Source organism: Myotis daubentonii, chromosome 21 (assembly GCF_963259705.1).
Source record: "Myotis daubentonii chromosome 21, mMyoDau2.1, whole genome shotgun sequence".
NCBI classification, from domain to species: domain Eukaryota; kingdom Metazoa; phylum Chordata; class Mammalia; order Chiroptera; family Vespertilionidae; genus Myotis; species Myotis daubentonii.
Genome location: NC_081860.1, coordinates 2,818,193 through 2,840,770, shown reverse-complemented (window position 1 = coordinate 2,840,770; position 22,578 = coordinate 2,818,193). Strand labels below are relative to the sequence as shown.

The 22,578-nt window shown below is 47.3% G+C and overlaps 1 protein-coding gene across 1 annotated transcript in view; it reads right to left on the bottom strand.

Annotated features, from left to right (window-relative positions):
* LOC132222891 (zinc finger protein 260-like) overlaps window positions 1–21,090 on the bottom strand; it is a 66,157-nt gene extending 45,067 nt beyond the window's left edge. Inside the window, exon 1 of the mRNA XM_059678244.1 lies at window positions 20,938–21,090. Coding sequence (XP_059534227.1) covers window positions 20,938–20,940 — 3 coding nt within the window. The 5' untranslated portion in view covers window positions 20,941–21,090. The remainder of the gene's footprint in view (window positions 1–20,937) is intronic.
* Window positions 21,091–22,578: the final 1,488 nt, after the last annotated feature.

Sequence of the window (22,578 nt, the reverse complement as noted above, 5' to 3'; positions counted from 1 at the left end):
CCGCCACGGACTCACTCCTGTGCACGCTAATAACATTATAGTGATGATTCAGCTGACGGAAATGAGTCCGCATAGCCTACTGACTGGGACATCACTCAGTCCTCAAGGACTCAACTTCTTTCTTTGCCATTTGGAGCTATCTGTCTTGAATACTGGGAGGAACATTGTTTTTCTAAAATTGTATCCTATATACAATTTAAAGCCCACTTGCATGATACACTTATAAGATTAACCTGCGTTGCTACTATTCTCCACCATTCAGTTTAAGTTGAAGCATTCAATAGTATCTTCAGTGAAGTCAAGGTTTGTAGTATTTGTCAATTTTTCTGGTGTAAATACTCTCATCATCGCCACTTTGAAACTTCCAAAGTGATAGCACTGAACATGAGCCTGATGAGATACTTCAGTAGTAAATCATTATATTTTATTTCCAACTTATTGATACAGTAGGTACAAACATGCTGAAGAACTTTCATAATAAAATAGTAAAATAATAGGGAAGTGGCAAGTTTTAATCATTTTTAAACTTTGGTGTGAGTATAATTGATTTAAAAGATAAATGCAAAATTATATTTTTATTGATTTCCGAGAGGAAGGGGGAAGTGAGGGATAGAAACATCAATGAGAGAGAATCACTGATAGGCTGCCTCCTGCATGCCTCACAATGGGGATCCAGCCGACCACCTGAGCATGTGTCCTGACTGGGAATGCAACCATGACCTCCAGATTCGTAGGTCAATGCTCAACCACTGAAACACACCGGCCAGGCTCTCCTAACCTAAGGGATCCCATTCGACCTGCAACTGAGGCAGCAATGAGCAGCGACAGCTCATCCTGGGCTGAACCCCTGAACCTGTGCTCAAGGCCTTCTTTTCTCTGAGTCTCCAGTGAGCTCACAGTAGTGTTTCTAGAGAGCCATAGGAGCCCCACCTAGTCTCTCTGCTGGTCCTTGTTCTATCCTAAGCCCTAGATATTTTTCATTATCCCCATTTTTAATAAATGTTCTCTCGAAATCTCTGAACTCCTGTTGTGAAATCTTTTCTGCATGAAGTCAAGAACTCAAACACTACAGGCCCAGCTGAGGCAGACCAGCTCCAGGCTGCTTCCTGTTCCCTACAAGTTATGCCTGGGACATCCTGTATGAAGACAGAAAAGGACAAGGTTGTGCTTACAAGAGTTGGAAGAAAACGTGATGGCCCACAATCACTTTGTTGTTGTTGAGTCAAACCAATCTTAACACTGTTCATTTTTAAAATGTCTTTATTGACTTCTTAGAGAGAAAGGAAGAAGAAGAAACATCAATGATGAGAGAGAATCATTGACCAACTGCCTCCAGCATACCCTCACTGGGATGGAGCCTCCAACCTGGTATGTGCCTTGACCTAGAATCAAACCAGCGATATGTCGGTTGCTGGGCACATACTCAACCACTGAACGCCAGTAGCTGTGCCCACTATTATTTTTTACTAGAGCCCAGTGCACGAATTCGTGCATAGGTAGGGTCTTGCTGTCCTGGCCTCAATCAGGGTGGATCGGGGCTGGGCCTGTCAGGAGCAGGAGATGGTGGGAGGGTGCTGGCCCACCCACCTGGATTGGGGCCTGATCAGGGCCCTTGATCCAGGGCAGGCCAACTGGGGGAAAGGGCTGTGGGTGATTGGCTAGCGGGCCCAGTCCCAATTGGGCTTGGGGGCCAATTGGGGGTGGGGCAGGCCATGGGGAGGGGCTGTGGGCTGTGGGCCGGTGGGCCCTGCCCCCAAATAGGGTGGGTGCAGGGTGCCAGTCTGGGACCAGTGGCCTGCGGGAGGGGCCATGGGTGGTTGGCCGGCTGGCCCTGCCCCCTATTGTGGTGGAAGGATGATCAGAGGTGGGGCTGTGGGCCCATCAGGGGTGTGGCCAGCCAGGGGGAGCTGGATGCAGGAGGTTGTCCAGCCAACCCTGCCCCCTATTGAGGTGGGTGGCAATCAAGGGTGAGGGTTGGCCGGAGGGATGGGCTGTGGGCCAATCAGGGTGGTAGGGACCCATCTGAGTTCTGGTCAGCTCGGGGAAGGGGCTGTAGGAGGTTGGCCGGTCAGCCCCACCCCCTATTGAGGTGGGGTGGTGATCAGGGCTGGGGCTGGACAGGGAGAGGAGCTGCAGGAGGTTGGCTGCCCAGCCCCATCCCCTATTGGGTTGGGGAGGGTGCTATCAGGGGAAGGCCAGCCAGGGGGAGGGGCTGAAGATGGCAGGAGGGTGCTGATCAGGTGGGGCAGGCTGATCAGGGGCACGTATGGCCAGGGGGAAGGGAGGGGACATTTGGCCAGCACACCCTGCTCTTAATCTGGGTGGGAGAATCCGATCAGGGGCGGGCTGGCAGGGGGAGGGGCCATGAGTTTGGCCATCAGCCCCACCCGCTGATGGGGTCGGTTAGCTGGCCACAGTGGTCTTCATAGTGACTGGTTGTTAGATCATTATGGTCTTTATATACATATACATTATGCCTTTTTATACATATAGACTAGTGGTGCGGTGCAAAAAATACGTGCACATTAAAAGGGAATTAATTAGAGGAAATATTTTAATATTGCTATTTGCCCTTTATAATAGAAGTGTTAGAGACTAAAGAAAATTAGTAAAATGTATATGAAAATCTCCCTCCTGTCAGAGTCTGTGGCGTGCTGCTGGACCCATTGTCAAATCCGCGCCCACCTGTGTGTGTCTCAAAATCGTGAGAGTCCCAGACTCATCCGGCCCCAAATCTGTCAAGCCCCGCAGGGCAGAAGGTGTGTCCTCAGGTCCCCTGGCCCAGCCTCAGGTCCTCCGGCCCCACGCCAGGTTGTGGGGCGTGGCCTTAAGTCCCCCTGCCTGGCCTCAGGTCCCTCGGCCCCTCGGCCATGGCAGGTGACGCAGCCTCAGGTCCACTCAGGTCCCCAACATGCCCCGCCGGGTGGGCGGTGCAGCCTCAGGTCCCCAGGCCCGGTCTCAGGGCTACACGGCTTCAGGTCCCCTGGCCCCTGCTCTGGGGCAGGGGGCATGGCCTCAGGTCCCTCAGCCTGCCCTCGGGTCCCCTGTCAAGCCCTGCCATGGCTGGGGACACGGCCTCATGTCCCCTGGCCCAGCCTCAGGTCCCATGGCCCCAGCACGAGGGCACAAGGATGTGAGGGCTCGAGGGTACCAGGGCATGATGACCATTTGCATATTAGCTCTTTATTATACAGGATTGCTGACTCTATTACAGATGTTCTTAATTTCCCCCATACTCATCCCCCCTTTTCTCCATCTACCCTGCCCCCAATGCTTCTAGACCATTGCCACATTATAGTCTATGTCCAGGGCCTATGAACATGTATATATACTTTGTTTAAAATATTTGTGTTGATTTTAGAGAGTGGAAGGGAGAGGGAGAGATAATAACATCAAGGATGAGAGAGAATTGCTGATTAGTTGCCTCATGCATGACTCCACCCCCACACTGGGAACTGAGCCTGCAACCCATGTATGCTCCCTGACCAGGAAAAGAACCAGTATCACATGACCTCATCATTTTTGGGACATGATGAATAGCATAAATTTATGAACAAAAATAGATTCAGAGACATAGAATCATCGAACAGACTGTCAAACTTCAGAGGGAATTCAAGGGAGGGAGGGGGTTAAGGAATCAACCAAAGGACTTATATGCATTCATATAAACATAACCAATGTACACAGACACTATGAGGAGACCCTATGGGGGGTAAGGGCATGTGCTGAGGTGTGAGGGTGGCTGGACAGAGCTCAATGGGGGGAAAAGGAGTTATATATCATATTATATGTGATACTTAAAACAATAAATAATTTAAAAAATAAAATGAAAAGAACCATAACCTCCTGGTTCATGGGTTGAGGCTCAACCACTGAGATACACCAGCTGGTCTACATTATTTTAAAGTTTACGAAAATACATAAATATTTTTATTGTTGATATATTATCAATGTCTCCCATTTTCCGCTTCTGTATGTGGCTCTCTTGCATTCCTCCCACATCCTTCCTTTTAATGTTGGTGACATTCTCATTCAGCTCCTTACAATTGTCATTGAGTTATGTGTATTTGTCATCCAGCCGTTTGAGCATCCTTATAACCATTACTCTGAATTCTTTCTCTGATAAGTTAGTAGCCTCAATATCATTTAACTCCCTTTCTGGTGATTCCTCCTTTTCTTTCCTTTGTGGATTGCTTTTCTGTCTTCCCATGTTTTGCTGTAACATTTTTTTTTAATTAAATCTTTATTCAGATTATTACATTTGTTCCTCTTCCCCCCCCCATAACTCCCCTCCTCCCAGCTCCCGCCCCACCCTCTGCCCTCACTCCCCACCCACTGTCCTCATCCATAGATGCACGATTTTTGTCCAGTCTCTTTCCGCATCTCCCACACCCCTTTCCCCCCCAAGAATAGTCAGTCCATTCCCTTTCTATGTCCCTGATTCTATTATGATCACCAGATTATTTTATTCACTTGATTTTTAGATTCACTTGTTGATAGATGCATATTTGTTGTTCATAATTTGTATCTTTACCTTTTTTTTCTTCTTCCTCTTCTTAAAGGATACCTTTCAGCATTTCATATAATACTGGTTTGGTGGTGATGAACTCCTTTAGCTTTTCCTTATCTGTGAAGCTCTTTATCTGACCTTCAATTCTGAATGATAGCTTTGCTGGATAAAGTAATCTTGGTTGTAGGTTCTTGGTATTCATCACTTTGAATATTTCTTGCCATTCTCTTCTGGCCTGCAAAGTTTCTGTTGAGAAATCAGCTGACAGTCGTATGGGTATTCCCTTGTATGTAACTGAGTTTCTTTCTCTTGCTGCTTTTAAGATTCTCTCTTTGTCTTTTGCTCTTGGCATTTTAATTATGATGTGTCTTGGTGTGGTCCTCTTTGGATTCCTTTTGTTTGGGGTTCTCTGCGCTTCCTGGACCTGTAGGTCTATTTCTTTCACCAGGTGGGGGAAGTTTTCTGTCATTATTTCTTCAAATAGGTTTTCAATATCTTGCTCTCTCTCATCTTCTGGCACCCCTATAATTCTGATGTTGGTACGCTTGAAGCTGTCCCAGAGGCTCCTTACACCATCTTCGTATTTTCGGATTCTTTTTTCATTTTGCTTTTCCAGTTGGGTGTTTTTTGCTTCTTCGCATTTCGAATCTTTGACTTGATTCTTGCGCTCCTCTGGTCTGCTGTTGGGAGTCTGTATAGTATTCTTTATTTCAGTCAGTGTATGCTTAATTTCTAGTTGGTTCTTTATCACAACATCGAGGGTCTCATTAGATTTCTTGAGGATCTCACTACATTTATTGGTGGCTTCTAGACAGTTCTTAAGAGACCTTAAAAGTGTGGTTCTGAACTCAATATCCTCCATTGACAGTTTTGTCCTGTTTCTTTGTCTCCGCATTTTTTATGTTTTCTTGGTACACCCCCAAGTGGTCTTTGTGCGCAGTCTTGTTGCCTTTAAGCCTTGATTGATGTCGGCAATACCGGGGGTGATTTGACCTCCGGGCTAACTGGCTATGAGAGTCAGCTGTGTCTGCAGTGGGAGAGCTTCTGTGCTGGATCTCTAGGGCGGTGCTAATCTAGCATTTGCCTGAGGCTATCCGGCAAATGGTTCTGTGCAGGGCTTGGGTGGGGCGGGTCCCCGGGGATCTACAGGGCAGGCGGAGCAAGCAGTTATGGCTGCTCTCAGTTCCTTCCCCAGGGGCTCTGCCTCTCAGAGTCCCAGCAATGGCTGCAAACCTCGGAGAGAAAGCTGCCTTCGAGTTCCGACCGAAGCCAGACAGTCCCGCTTCTCCCGTTTGAGTCTGGGTCCCCAGAGACTCGCCCGGATCTGGAGTTCAGAGTCTGAAACTCCCTCCCAATTGAAAACAACAACCGCGCCCTCGGCTGCCAGCCCGCTCTGCGCGCGCACTCCGCACCTGAGTATTTCACTTCAGCACTGCGCCTCCTCTGAGTCTGGGTATGATATTCTCTTTCCTCCTAGTTGTAGAATTTGCACTCAGCCAGCCTTCCTGTGGTTCTGGATGATGTCCGTTCTGTCCTTTAGTTATATCTCTGAAGTGGTTGTTCGAGGGCAGCAATCTCCGGCGTTAACCTATGCCACCATCTTGGTTTTCTCCTGCTGTAACGTTTTAATTGTAGCTCCGATTGCTTTGCTACCCAGTTTCTTTTGTGTATGGTGCTACTGGTGTCACCTCTCAGGTCTCCTGGGCTTGGTAGTCCAGTGTAGCTCCCTACTTGAGCTATTTGGGTTCTCTTGATGTAGGCCTGTGAGCTGGAAAGGCGCAACTGAGGTGTCTAGAAGTCAGCAGAGTGGAGGGGGTGATCCAATTTTTGCTGCTTTATGCCCTAGGTTGAAGTCACGCGTGCCCAGCGGGGCTCACAGTGGCACCCAGGAACTGTCTGTTGGGGTGGTGGGCTCATGAGGCCTGCGTTTTGGAACGGAGTGACTGTGGTGTCCAGAGTTCTATAGTTGTGGGGTGGGCAGACTCAGCTTTTGCTGCTGCCTCCGTGGTTGGATACACACGATCCCAGCAGCAGTTCAGAGGGGCACCTGTGGTGTGTTTTCCATCAGGGTGTACTGACACACTGTGAAGGGCCCTGGCACTGAAGCCACTGGATTGCAGTGTCTGTGGGCAGGTATCCCAGAAGAGGGAATTCAGCGTTTCTACAGCCCAGCAGTGCACCCTGTTTATTTAAGTGTGTCCAGTGGGGCTCACAGCGGGGCCCCAGGGCTGCCTGTGGAGTGGTGGTCTTGGGAGACCTGCACATTGGAAAAGCATGCAACAGTAGTGTCCAGAGTTCTGCAGCTGTGGGGCGGGGAAATTCAGTTTTTGTTGATGCGCCTGTGTTGGATAGGCGCGCATTCCCAGTGGTGGCACACAGGAGCACCCGCAGTGAGTTTGCTAGTGCAGGCACACTGAAGCACTCTGAGGGGCCCTGGAACGCTTAATAGAGGGGCCCTGGATACTTTGGGCAGGTATCCAGGAAGGGTGAATTCAGAATTTCTACTGCCCAGCGGAGTGCGTCCCTATTAGTCCAAGATCGGACCCAGCAGAGGCTCACTGTGGCTTTCCAAAGTGCCCTGTGGATAGTTGGGCTCAGGGGGAATGAGCAACCGTGGCAGTGCATAACGTACTCTGAGGGGTCCTGATGCTGGAGGGCCCTGGTGCTGAAGTTGCGGAGCTGGGTGTGTGTGGGCAGTTTTTCAGGCAGAGGAAATTCAGAATTTCTACTGGGGAGCAGTGCGCCTGTGTCTGTGGGCTCACAGTGACTCTTAAGTCTATGGAGTGGTGTGCCTCGGAGACCTGCGTACTGGAGTTTCAGAGGTCTGCTGCTGGGGAGGGGGAAGCTGCTCTTACTGCTGCGGGTATGGTGCTCCTTTGGAGGTGGAGATCCCAGGGTCTGCGAGTCTGCGGGTGGGGCAGCAGGATTTTGGCTGGAGTGGCTGCTGGGTCATGGGCAGTCTCCATGGCCTGTCTGGGTGGTGGTGCTGATGAGATCCAAGAAGAGGCCACTCTCCCCTTCAAGATGGCGCGGGCTGAGTCCCACAGTCCGGGGAGTGCCCACAGCAGTGGTAGTCTCTCTCTGTCCTAGGTAGCCTGGTCTGCCAGTCTCTGCTGCTCCTGCCGGATGTCTCTCTCCCTTACTCACACACACACCACACATCCACACACTCTCCTTTCATAGTCTCACTCACTCACTTCCTATCCCTCACCTCCGTCCTGCCAGCTGCCCTCTTTTCAAGGTCTCGGTTGATCTTTTACTCCTTTCCCTCCCCTGCCCTCCCCCTTAGTTTGGATGGTCTGTTCAATGCGTCTATGATGCTGGCTCTATTTTTGTTCATCAGTTTATGTTGTTCATAAATGTTCATATATTCCACAAATGAATGAGATCATGATATTTATCTTTCTCTGATTGCCTTATTTCCCTTAGCATATGGCCTCTAGGTGCATTCACGCTGTTGCAGATGGTTAAGAGTTCTTTCTTTTTTACAGAAGCGTAGTATTCCATTATGTAGCTATACCACAATTTTTTAATCCACTCATCTGCTGATAGGCAGTTAGGTTGTTTCCAGTTGTAGCTATTGTAAATACAATGGTGCTGCTATGAACAAAGGGGTCCATCTATACTTTCTGATTTTTTGGGTTATTTTCCTAGGACTGTGACATTCTTAAGCTTCCAAACCTAAGTGGCCATTTCTCCACAGAATTGTTAGCCCCTCCCAGTAGGGTCAGGGAAGGGAGTACATACTGCCACACCCTGCATTTTGAGCTTTGCAGAGGAAACAAAGGCAGAGACCAAGCTAACGGGTCTGAATAATTCCAAAGAGTCTTCAGTGACTTGATTGGAAGAGGGACTGGTCCGCCCTGCTATTCGGGAAATCAGAATGATAAAAGCTCCAGGTTGCCAGCCAACCCCATTGGCATATATTTAAGGAGCTCTGACCAACCAAGGCCAGAATAATATTTTGGGACACACGTGGAGGAGCAGTTCTGGGTCAGGATATAAGCATCCATCTTGTTCCCTGAAAGCGAAACAGCACCATCTCCACCTAAAACCCTGTCAGAAACAGATCCTTGAGTCATTAAGCCTGACAGCTGGCAGACAGGCAAAAAGGGCCAATTGGTCCTGCCTGGTTGACCCAAGTCCTGTGGAGACAGACACAAGCAGAGGACCTGTGGGTCTCCTGACGCTCCAAGCAGGGAGCTAAAAGCCAAAAAACAGTGACTGACAGGGGCCAGCACCTCAGTACCTAACAGGAAGCCCAGAGTTAGCAGTCAGGACAGAAGAGTGGGGTCCTACGCCAGCAGCCGTGGGGCATTAAATCTCAGCCGAAGTGAACGACTTCACTTTTTTATTTTTATTATTGTTTTTACTTTTATTTTTTTGCCTTTTCTTTCTCACTTCTCTTATTTCTTCCCGTTTTTCATCTCTTTTACCCATTTTAGTTTTTCTATATTCTTTTTTCTCCTTTTAACAAATGGCCCTAATTTATCTGCTGTATTGATGTATTACTATTCTAGTCTCTGTTGATTTATTCATATATCTAATTTCCTCTTCCCTGCCCCTACTCCCTTTCCCCTCTTCTTCACTACACTTTTTATTTTCTTTTTCTCTTGTCTTGCTCTTCTCTTCTCCTAATTTTTTAACTTACTTCACTTCTTAAATGTAGGGCTTTCTGCTGTCTCCTCTAATCTCCTTTACAAAACATTTTATTTCATTTTATTTTTTAAATTTTCTTTTTGCCTTCTCATTTCTTTTCTTCATCCTCTGTTGTAAACTATTGTCCTTCCCCTATTTATCCAATTCCTTAATCTTATTTTCTTTATTTAAGCTCAACATCTACAGATTCTGCCACCCCCATTTTTTTTTTTTTCTGGGTGTTTGTTGTTTGTGCCTTTTGGTTTGTTTTGTTGTGTTTTCTTTCTTCTTTCTTTCTTTCTTTCTTTCTTTCTTTCTTTCTTTCTTTCTTTCTTTCTTTCTTTCTTCCTTCCTTTCTTTCTTTCTTTTTCCTTCCTTCCTTCCTTCCTTCCTTCCTTCCTTCCTTCCTTCCTTCCTTCCTTCCTTCCTTCCTTCCTTCCTTCCTTCCTTTTTTTTCTTTCTTTTATTCCTCGCTATCATTCTTGCTCTCTTTTCTCTTTCCTAATGATCTTTTCTCTGGTGGCAAAAAGCAAGTACAATAATAACCTTAAACATAAATGGGCCGAAACCGGTTTGGCTCAGTGGATAGAGCGTCAGCCTGCGGACTGAAAGGTCCCAGGTTCGATTCTGGTCAAGGGCATGTACCTGGGGTTGCGGGCACATCCCCAGTAGGAGATGTGCAGGAGGCAGCTGGTTGATGTTTCTCTCTCATCGATGTTTCTAACTCTCTATCTCTCTCCCTTCCTCTCTGTAAAAAATCAATAAAATATATTTAAAAAAAAAACATAAATGGATTAAATGCTCCAGTCAAAAGATATAGGGTAGCTGAATGGATAAGAAAACCTGAACAATATATCTGCTTGTCTACAAGAGACCTACCTCAGAACAAAGGACTCACACAGACTGAAAGTGAAGGGAGGGTAAAAAAAAATTTTTTTCAGGCAAATGGAAATGAAAAATAAAGCTTGGATAGCAATACTTATATCTGATAAAACAGACCTCAAAGAACAGGCCATAACAAGAGATAAAAAAGGCCACTTCCTAATACTACAGGGATCCATACAACAAGAGGCTATAACTTGGGTAAACATATATGCACCTGTGGTCCCTCCCGGGCCCCGATCATGCGCAGGTGGGGTCCCTTGGCTTGGCCTGGCTCTTGAAATTCGGGCTGAGGGACCCCTTCCCCCGAGTGCATGAATTTTGTGCACCAATCCTATACTCTTAGATAAGTAAATATATAAATAATTGCCCCTTCCCAAAGGGTAGAGAGTGGGATTGGTTTAGGGGGAAGTTTCTTCAAACCTGTGCTATTTAAACAACTCTTGGACACGGAGAGAAAAGACAGATGGGCTGGTTCCAAGCAGCCCTGCCCAGGACAAGGGGGGCTGTGCCCCAGTCCTGACCCAGCTGCCCTTTTGGGGAGAGGGTGGCCAGTCACCCAGTCAGGCCCACAGCACTCAGCCAAGCCGTATTGACTCACCCTCGGGGTGGCTGCCTTCAACCCCTCAGCTAAACTGACCCATTTCCTCCCATCTCAGAGGAAGAATGCTCCTGTCTATCCCTCTAAGGGAACGTGGGGACACTGAGGCACAGGGAGGGGTGGTTCCCAGTGCAATCCTCACTTGGATGAAGTTAGGGATAAAGGAGCTGGGCGCTAAGGCAAAGGAGAGGCTGGGTGACTTCTGTCCTGGAGAAAACAGGACGCCAGGGGTGGGCGCCAGGGAACAGGGGGCCCTTGGCCATCCCAATGGATATGCTGAGGGCCCGGAAAGAGGAGTTCTTTGAGGTGGAGGCTGGAGGGGGAGGTGTTTCTTTGTGGAGTGGGTGGTAGGTCTTGGGAGCCCTCAGGGACTTTGGAGGTCAGATGCCTCCACGATGTTGACCTGCTGGGTTAGGCTTGGACACGGGGCTCAACCAGGTTGCTCCAGGCCCCTCCGCGGCTGGCCTGGGCCATGGACTGGAGACTTCTGGTCCCTGTGCAAAATGACACTGTCAGCGACACACCAAGGGAGCTGGGTCTTCCATCTGGTTACTTATCCGTTGGACTGAATGGGCTATTGATGGCTCCTTGGAAATAATTATTCTTTTTTCGGTTCATCCTCAACTGAGGATATTTTCCCATTGATTTTTAGAGAGAGTGGAAGGGAGGGGAGGAAACAGAGAGAAACATGGATGTCAGAGAATCACATTGATTGGTTGCCTCTGGCACACACCCGGACTAGGGCTGGGGAACCTGCAACTAGGTACACGCCCTTCACGGGAATCGAACCCTGGACCTTTCAGTCTAGGGGCTGACACTCTATCCACTGAACCACACCAGCAAGGCCTGGAGATGGTTGCTCTCAATGCAGGTGACAGTGGGCTCAGCGCTCCAGGGAGGCGAGTGAGATATTGATCAGACAAAGACGCAGTAACCCGGACTCCAGGCAGATGGCGCCCAGAGCACCGCCTGGGGACAGAAGGAACCACCCCGCAGCCCATGGCCTCTTCCTCCCACGGCGGGTCCCTGGGTCTGTTTGCTCCCCCATAGGCGCCTCTTGGAGCGTCCCTTCCCCAATTGCGCCAGAGGGCAGCATTGTTGCCTGTGAGTGACCATAAGCACGGATGAGTGGTGCCCATCTCCCCACCCACAGCCATCACAAAGCCGGGCACATCTCAGGTTGCAGACAACCAAAAGCACGCCCTGCACCTCCGACCTTGTCCCCGGGCCCAGCTTCCTAAGCACTATGGAAAGCAGTGTTGCCAACCCACCACTGTGCTGGTGCTGGAGTGACCCAGCAGAGGCTGTGCCCAGGTTGCGGGCTCTATCCCCAGTAGGGGGCGTGCATCATTGATGTTTCTATCTCTTCCTCTCTGAAATCAATAAAAAAAATTTTAAAAAATAAAAATCAACTTTATTTAAAAGTATGTGTGTATGTGTGTGTGTATATATATATATGTGTGTGTGTGTGTGTGTGTGTATATATATATATATGCAAATGGAAGGGAGAAAATGCACAATGAGCTAAATAGGGATTTCAGGCAGCACCCACATTTAGGGACATTTTTGTGCAGCACTTGGTGAGTGTGGCCACACAGTTTATATCCAGGGAATGAATGAAACTATGGAGCAGAGGAAGGAAGGATAGAACCCAGGAGAGAAATGGCTGCTTAGGTTTGGAAGGATGAGAATGTCCCAATGACGGGCTCCCGGCCACCTCTCCCCGCGCTGCTTCACTCCCAGCTTCTCCCCAGGCACCTCAAGTCTGTGCCTCTCTCCCTGCTCCAAAGCCCTGCGGGAGCGTTTGCAATAGAAGAGTCCTGTGTTCTGCATTCAGGGAATAAAAGCAAAGACAAACAAAACCAAAACAGGAAACTGCTCTTTGGTCTCTCCCCAGCACCGCGCTGTTTGGGCAGCTTTTCATGGGGCAGCCTTTCGGGGCTTTTGCCTTTGGTCCAGTTTCCCTGGCAGCCAGCTGCCCTGTGGCGTTTCCTTACACAGTTGGGTGTTACTCAAATCGTGAAGGGACGCAGCTTTGGGGCAACACAGGCTTCTCCTCACCCTCTTGGCCCCTGGCGGCCGTCACTCTCAAGCCCACTTCCTAGTTCTTGCTGTTCTTCTGGTGTCCTCTGCGCTTCCGTGTTGTAAAATATGCTGCATCCAATTTGTTAATACCAGGTGGACGTACTTTGATTTACTTGTATTTCCAGTCTGGCTCAGAATGAGATGTACAATAACCTCTGCCTATTTGGCCACCATTTATTTCATTTTTATTTTTATTTTTTTAAATATATTTTATTGATTTTTTACAGAGAGGAAGGGAGAGAGATAGAGAGTTAGAAACATCGATGAGAGAGATACATCGATCAGCTGCCTCCTGCACATCTACTGGGGATGTGCCCGCAACCCAGGTACATGCCCTTGACCGGAATCGAACCTGGGACCTCTCAGTCCGCAGGCCGACGCTCTATCCACTGAGCCAAACCGGTTTCGGCATCATTTTTATTTTTTTACCACTTTTTGATTTTTGCTGATAAAACCAGCCACAGTGACCTCCCTACAGCTCACAAATGCACAAGGCAGGCTCCCTGCAGGCTCCCACCTGGATCCTGACCCTCCTTCCCAGACTTTCTCAGTGAAGACCCCACTGACCAACACTGGTTTCACCTTCCCCTACAGCTGCTGTCACCTGTCACAGGTATCCTGGTCCATTCTCTGTGGACTGTCCTCCACTAGAATGCCAGTTCCTGAGGACAGGACACTCAGTATTTGGGGGATCTGGAACAGCTGGGCTCAACAGTATCCACAGCCTCAGTCTTTATATGTGTCCCTTATGCATAACCATGGCTGCTGAGCCTCCATACCATCTGATTCAAGTTCTTATCCCCACAGCCTTCCCTCAGCCCATCCACTAGAGGAACCTGGCCCATGAGCTGGCAGAAACACGATCACAGGCACCCAACCTCTCTGTTCCTCAACCACACACCCCAGCAGCACACTATTCCCCAGAATCCAGAAATTATCACCTCATTTAAGATCTTCCATGCACAGGCAAAACTAATTGGGGGGCGGGGGAGCGCACACCAACCACAACTCATCCTCTGAATGTGGAATTACACTGAGACCAAAACTCTCCTTCTGGAAACGCTTATATTCCAGAATGTTCTCACCACTGAAAATACACAGCACCATATCCTAGAGAACCCATGCTACCCCCAGAACTGGCTGGGTGAGGGGGTGGGGAAGAGGTGTGCTATATTTTTGATGAAATCAAAGTGGAAAATAATCCCCAAAATGCAAAAACAGAGACTCAAAAACTAGTGGGTCTAAGGATTGTGAATGGGTTGGCTGGAGGAAGGATTTTCTAAAGGTAAACTCATTTGGGGACCCTGGCATCATGGGGATTCTCCCAGATACAGAACTAAGTTCATTTGCAGCAGGACAGGTGCCTGGGGGATGGGGAAATGCAACCTGGAGAGACCTCTGGGTGGAGACAGAAGAGCCCTGGCCAGTATATCTCAGGTAGACACAGAACCCAAATCCGCCCCCCGCCCCCCCAGAGCCTTGCCTGGGGCTCCTCTCTGCCACACCCTCGGAAGGGCACAGTGAGCCCAGCTGCGGTGGGAACAACCCAGGCAAAGGCAGGAAAGAGTGAGGAAAGGTGGGTTGTGCCGGCAGAGGCCCCATCTCAGGGCACCAGGGTGAATGTATGGGGTTTTTTTTTTGGAATCCTCATCTGAGGATATTTTTCCATTGATTTTTAGATAGAGTGCAAGGGAATGGGGAGAAGAAGAGAGAAATTGAAAGAGACACCAATGTGAGAGAGAAGAAAAAATTAGATGCCTCCTACATAGCCCCATATGGGCTGGGATCAAACCTGCAAATTAGAACCACAAAGTCATGCAGTCTTTCTTTCAAGGACTTGGGCAGCAATGCACTATAAGCCAATATTGGTCAAAGTGTGATTTTATGGCATTATGCTGTCCCTCCTAAAGCACATAAAAGTTGGGAACCACACAATATCTGTTAACTCTACCATGAGAGAGCACACAAATGTGCTTCAAAATCATCCCTGGAAGTGAATATAACCAAAAAAATTAAAGGTACTAAAGAAAAAATACTTTTACTAAAAGATCACAAACCAGAACAGATGACAGAAAGAGGGTTGGTGAATTAGAACCTGGAACAATTCATCACAGCATAATGTGAGAACCACATGTCCCTGACAGAGGCCGCACGTCTTAGCTGAGGAAGGTGCCCTGGATAAACCCTGGGTCAGGTGCATTACCTCCTCGGAGATAAATGAAGATCCTGTCAGGAGTGGAGGGATCATAATGTTCTCAAGCACAAGTGACAACACAGAGTGCATTTCCCCTGAGCACGCTGGGGTTGGGACTCATACACAGTCTTCAGGTGAGCCAGGTGGCAGAGGTACAATCTCTTCAGCCACAATTCAATCGGGTAGTAGATCTGAGCAATGCACTGCCTTCAAGCTTCATTTGTACTGGAAACATATGAGGAATCTAGACGAGTGCATGTTCCATTAAAAGGGGTTTAAAATCAGGAAATTAGGTTGGAAAAGGGTTTGCTTCAGTGTTGTCATTTTAAGTGAGAAAAATAAAATGTTCCCTCAACATTTAACACTTCTCTCCAATGTGAACTCTGATATGTTTAATAAGGTTAGACTTTTGGCTAAAAGACTTCTCACATTCAGTACACTCATATGGCTTGTCTCCAGTGTGAACTCTGAGGTGTACAGTGAGCTGAGCCCTTTGACGAAAGGACATCCCACATTCTCTACAATTAAATGGCTTTGCTCCAGTGTGAACTCTCTGGTGTTTAAAGAATGTACTTCTTTCACTGAAGAACTTCCCACATTCAGTACACTCATGTGGCTTCTCTCCAGTGTGAACTCTGAGGTGTCTAGTGAGGTGAGCCCTTCGACGAAAGGACATCCCGCATTCTCTACATTCATATGGCTTCTCTCCAGTGTGAACTTGGAGGTGTTTATTGAGTGCACTTCTGTCACTGAAGAGCTTACCACATTTAGTACACTCATATGACTTCTCTCCAGTGTGAACTCTGAGGTGTCTAGTGAGATGAGGCCTTCGACGAAAGGACTTCCCACATTCTCTACACTCATATGGCTTCTCTCCAGTGTGAACTCTGAAGTGTTCAGTGAGGCGATACCTTCGAGGAAAGGACATTCCACATTCAGTACACTCATATATCTTCTCTCCAATGTGTACTCTGAGGTGTACAGTGAGGTGAGCCCTTCGAGGAAAGGATATCCCACATTCTCTACACTTATAGGGATTTTCTCCAGTGTGAATTCTCTGGTGTTGTTTGAGGTAAGACTTATCACTGAAGGACTTTCCACAATCACAGCACTCATATCGCTTGTCACCACTGTGAACTCTCAGGTGTCTAATAAGGTTATGTTTTAGGCTAAAAGACTTCCCACATTCAGTACACTCATATGGCTTCTCTCCAGTGTGAACTGTGAGGTGTCCAGTGAGGTGAGCACTTTGACGAAAGGACTTCCCACATTCTCTACACTCATACAGCTTTTCTCCAGTGTGAACTCTGAGGTGTACAGTGAGGTGAGTCCTTCGACGAAAGGACTTCCCACATTCTCTACACTCATACAACTTTTCTCTAGTGTGAACTCTCTTATGTCGATTGAGGTTAAAGATTTGTCTAAAAAGTTTCCTACATTTGTTATACTCATAAAGCAGTTCTCCAGAACACACACCCAGGCACTGAACAACTTTCAGGTTGTGGCAGGCAGCATTTTCACATTCACCCCACTGGTGATGACTTTTTCCCCTGTGAAATTCTTGTGAAATCTCATGGCCACAGGGTAGCTCCTCAGTGTTGATAGAGGTGTGGTGCTTAGGAATATATGAGTTGTATTGCAAGTCTTCCCCATACTCCCTGCTAGCTGAAGGCACCGTAGATAAGTAGAGGCTGGAACTGCTCACAAAGGAAGCCCTATCTATAGCTTGTTTCCAGGGCTCCTCTCCACATTCATTCATCTTTTTCTGTTGAGGATTTGAACTGAAACAGAAGTCTACAACACATGAGTCACTACAGAAGGTTTTCTCCTCAAAATATGTTACATGAGATCCAGTCAGGTGCAAAATACCTTTTACCACAGAGAAACACTGCTTACACAAAGGGATCTTCTGGGTGATTGGAGCTGTCTTAGAAGTCCTGACCTGTGACTCTCCTTTTATAGATACACTCTGATCAGAACAGGCCTCATCACCATCAATTTTATGCCAACAACCTGAAAAGTGAGAAAGGGTATGGAAATGAATGTTGAATGTGGTGACAGGGGGAAGTCCCGTTACAAAAGTGTGTTACACATCACATGTAGGTTCCATGCAATTGTCTGAAAATAAGAGATGTGCAGGAAGGATTAATAAGAGGCTCTTGTAACTTCCTGGGCTAATGAAGATCACAACATAGGAAGACCTCACTAGAAATATGACACAAACATGGCAAGCACGACATGGATTAGAATATGGATCTCCAGCTAATCTTTCAACTAAGAAAACTCAGCACAACTTGTCTGCTGGGGACTGGGACGAGTTGTGCAAGATATTGGCTCTGTCTTACTCCAAGTAAAATTCAATAAAGGAGTAGCTGGTTTTGAGGACTACTTAGCACATATGTGCAGCTCATAACACATGTTCAAGTCAATGTTGCAGAATACTGCAGAGTTACCAATGCAGAGAAACAGCTGATGAAGAAGTGAGCGGTCAGCACTGGGCCAAGCAACACTGATTGTTATAGTATTCAGGGAAGAAAATATTACAAACAACTGAATGAGGGCCGTATAAGAACAGCCCATGGTTCATGTATGTAAAGATCATAACATGGCACAAACTGCTACAAAGAACCTTTACCTAGAGAAAGAGCGCAGAAGTTGAAGTCATGCATGTGGACACTGTCAGCCTCCCATGAAGAGAAAGTGCAAGCTGGGACCCATTAAGCTCACTGCAAGATTCCTGACTTTCAGTTTCCTATACTTTTTGAGGTAACAGGTGATAGGGATGTTCCTGAAGTCCTTTGCTCAGAGCTCCCCATCCAGTTCATCCCTGGCAGCCACAGCATATTTGACAGAACAGTGGGGGAAAGTAGCAGAGGCCATGTTCTGGCTGTGGGAGAGAGAAAGCTATGGATGAGGAATAAAGGAAGAGAGGTCATCACCTCAGGACACTGGCAGAATGTGAAGGTCTTACCTACAGATGAGACAAGTGCAAAAACTTCTAGCATCACATCGCAGTACAGACGTCTCTGAGCCTCATCAAGGATTCCCCATTCTTCCTGAGAGAAGGCAATGGCCACGTCCTCAAAGTTCATATCCTGTCACAATGGGGACAGTACAGCCCATGATCAGCTTCACTCCTAAGTTTGTACGTCTGTCATAGTCCCCACCCTCCACACCCATCTTCTCTTTCCACTCTACATATTATGTTAAATACCAAGCTTTCATCTTATGAAAGACACTGTCTTCTTATATTTCTGCTGATACTTTTCTTCCCACAACAATTAAGGCAGTTGAACAGATAGAAGATACTTGAGCTCTGGAACTCCCATGTATACCACACTGCCTCTTATCAATAGAGTGGGTGTCAAAAACAGGTTGGAGAGGGATGTTGATGATAAAAATAGTGTGAGTGATTTGATACTGGTCTCTTCAGGAAATAGACTTGTAGTCCTTCTGATTGTTCCTTGAAGACAACAAAAACATGGCATCACACTTCATCAGCTTGATCCCAATCCCAAGACATGAGGCCCTTGCTTTCCACTACCTGCTGCACATAGTTCTTTGAACAACATTTCTCTCACACAGCTTCTTTCCCAGAGGCACAACATCAAAGGTAATGCAAATTTTCCATGGCGTGGATAATTTTTTTTTCTAATCACCTTCCTTTCCAAAATTACAGTTCACACCACCTCCATAATCCATTTCTCTTACCCTTATTCCTTACCATGGCAGTGGAGATTTACAGGGCTGGGTAACAGTGATGAATGCTATCTCATTCCCATCAACCAGTGTGTCACTCCCAACAACAAAAGGCAGGTGGATAGTTAAATGGCACCTAAGCTCTTAACCTAGAATATAGCACCCAAACACCTCTCTCTACAGGCAATTATCCTAAAATTCACCTTCTTATTACATCGAGGGACCACCATAAATAGACTCTTCCTTCATTCACTCTTTTGTCGCTCTCATGATGCTGTGGCCATGAATTCACATTCATTCTCCAAGTGCACATCACTCTTTATTCCACACCTCTCTCAAACCTGCAACCCCCACATTCATCTCCTGGCCTTTTACTTATTACCCAGCATGTATAGTCCAGAGGATGGTTGCCAAATTTAATCAGGATCAAGCATTGCCCAGACTCTGATAGTCCACACTCATAGAGGCAGCCTTGAGTCCTGCTATGTATACCTCTCTCCATGACTGTTTTTTTTCCTTCAACCTCAACTATTAAGAACAACAATCAGATCTCAGATATCCATATCCCATCTCCTGTGATGCTGCACTTGATGTCCCTTCACTAGTCTCAGCCAACATCTCTCCCTTAACCTTCACTCAAGACCCAGCCCTGATGGCCCTCTGCAGCATGCCCAGTAAGTCTCACAGATGACCACTCAATCCTCTGAGCTAATCCACAAGACCGATTGCAACTCCCCATAGCCAGGACACAACAAAATCCTGGTGAGAGTTTAGAAAAGTTATGAAGCAGCCCTAGTCTCATCTTGTTTGAATTACTCTTTGGCCTCCAATTAATCTCAGGTCCACTGATCTTTTAAAGATATTGGCCACTGCAAAACCATTATCTATCCCCCACACTCTACAGGACAACTTCTGTCCCTATACTGCATTGTGACATCCACCTCCCACAAACAGTGGCCCCAGCAAGAAAGCCAGTCCTCAGGCTCACACTTTCCCTTCTGAGCTACTACCACCATTACCAACCTGACCATGATTCCCTGTATTAAAGTGATCGACAGTCCTGGCTGATGTGTCTCAGTTGGTTGAGCATAGACCCATGCACTGGTGAGGTCACATGCCTGGGTTGTGGGCTGGATCCACGGTAGAGATTGTGCAGGTGGCTACCAATCCTTGTTTTTTGCTCATCCCTGTTTCTCTGTCTCTCTCCCTCTCCCTTTGTTTCTACATTTAATATCAATAAAAATATACATGTATTTTAAAACATATACGTGAGGGTTCCTGATTCAGCTCACTTCTCACTCCCAGCCTTTGCACATTCTGGACCCTATGTCTGGAGGACCTCGCACTCATTACAATCGTTTCCAAATACAAAGTCCATGTTTTGAAGCCCTAGTCGTGGTCTTAGGATTCTGGGCTTAGAGTCTGTTCAAAGTACCTAGGTCACTGGGATACAAGAGCGGCTGATAGTCCAAGGACTCCACTATCTCAGAGGCCAAAAGGAGGTGAGGCTCTGAAATAAGTTCACAAACCCATACACCTACTCGATTCTGTATTTTCAGGAATTTGTGGAAAGATAACGGTCTGTTGTGAGCCTGGCCACCGCCAGGCTCTATGGGCTCAGGTTGCTCAGTGTCCTTGCCCAGCCCAGAGGCCAGGTGCCCTCCAGATGCCTGTGTTATCTCAGGGCTCAGTCCTCAGGGCTCACTCTTGCCATTTACCTTATCATTTACAGGACTTCCCCTTCCTGTCCACAGCTGCTGTCCTCTGTCTTCTAGTCTGTTCTTCCTCTGAGCAATGTTAGGAAAAGTGAGAACCCTGCCTCAGAAAATGTCCCTTTTTTTCACAACCATCTATGCTCCCAGCCTCGTGCAAAACCACACCTCGTCTCTTTGTTTCCTTTAGACCAGCAGTTCTCAACCTGGGGGTCGAAGGACCCTTTCACAGGGGTCGCCTAAGACCATCGGAAAACACATCTATAAATACATATTGTTTTTGTGATTAATCACTATGCTTTAATTATGTTCCATTTGTAACAATGAGAATACATCCTGCACATCAGATATTTACATTACGATTCATAACAGTAGCAAAATTACAGTTATGAAGTAGCAACGAAAATAATTTTATGGTTGGGGGTCACCACAGCATGAGGAACTGTATTAAAGGGTCGCGGCATTAGGAAGGTTGAGAACCACTGCTTTAGACCCAAAACGGGCCCGGGTTCCCGAGTCCTCCCTGCTAAGTGGCACCATCACGTCCTGACAAGGCGGCCCCGCAGCCTTTCACCCTCTTCCCCCATCAGCCCCGTGTCACCCACGAGGGACTCACCATTCTGCGCGCTGGGACCTGGGCGGCGGGACCTGAGAGGCCGGTCCCCCAGGCTGGAGGGTGAAATGGGGTCCGGCTGCGGGGACGCTGTGAGCAGAGAGGAGTCCGGGAGGCACGGGGACCCCAATCTCGGGCTGTTGGGCTCAAGGAGCCTCAGACACACCCTGCACAGCAGGCGCGCTGCCTCCCAGGCCGCCTCCTCCTCACGACCAGCGCCCTGAAGCCTGGGAGTCTGTGAACAAAGACCTAAAAAGTTAAAATGACCACCAGGAGGAGGAAGGCGGAAGTCCCACCCTAACCATATGCGCAGACACCAAAATGCCGTTTAGCTCCGCCCACATGTGTGCAGTTTCTTCTGGGTAATGTAGTTTTCTCCACCGCCCAGGGGAGTACTAGAGTCCCAGCCAATGTCAGTGGTCGGCAAACTGTGGCTCGGAAGCCACATGCGGCTCTTTGGCCTTTTGAGTATGGCTCTTCCACAACATACCACGTGCGGGCGATCAGTACAGTGCGATGGAAACTTCGTGGCCCATGCGCAGAAGCCAGTTTCCGGCCTGGGAGAGTCTAGTTTGAAGAGGTACTGATGATGTTTGGCTCTGTTGACTAATGAGTTTGCCAGCCACTGACTTAGGTGAATGAAGGTGTTGTGGCCCAGCAAGTGACGCCAGGGGAGGGAGTAGATGGGACCAGAGGCCTGGCTCACTGGAGCAGACTGACAGATCTCTGAGGGGAAGGAGAGACCCACCAAAGAATATATTCAGAGGGGGGAAATGGGAGACATCGATAATACTATCAACAATAAAAACTATATGTATTTTCATAAATTTTAAAATAATGTAGTCCAGCTGGTGTAGCTCAGTGGTTGAACCTCTACCTGTGAACCAGGAGGTCATGCTTTGGTTTTTTTTTTCTTTTTCTTATTATTTCTTGCTTAAAGTATTACATATAGTATTACTTATAACTCCTTTTCCCCCATTGAGCTTTGCCCAGCTACCCCCATGCCTTAGCACATGCCCTTACCTCCCATAGTGTCTGTCTGTGTCCATTGGTTATGCTTATACGGATGCATATAAGTCTTTTGGTTGATCCCTTAACCCCTCCCTTCCCTGACTTCCCTCTGAAGTTTGAGTCTGTTTGACACGTCTATGTTTCTGAATCTATTTTTGTTCATCAATTTATGCTGTTTATTATATTTTACAAATGATGAGGTCATATGATACTGCTTCTTTTCCTGGTAGGGCACATACATGGGTTGCAGGCTCAATTCCCAGTGTGGGGGTGGAGTCATGCACGAGGCAACTAATCAGCAATTCTCTCTCATCATTGATGTTTTTATCTCTCCCTCTCCCTTCCACTCTATAAAATCAACAAAAATATTTTAAACAATATTTATGTATTTTAAACTATATATATATGCACCATGGACATAGACAATCATGTGGTGAGGGACTAGAAACAGTGTGGGCAGGGTAGAGGGAGAGAAAGGGGCAGGAGTATGGCAAAAATTGGGAATATCTGTAATAGAGTCAGAAATCCTATATAACTATGAACTAATCTTGTAAAGGATGGAAAGTCAATGACTGCATTTAGAGCTGGGGAAGGCATAAAGAGAGAATATAAAAGGCAGGAGGTAAATATAGG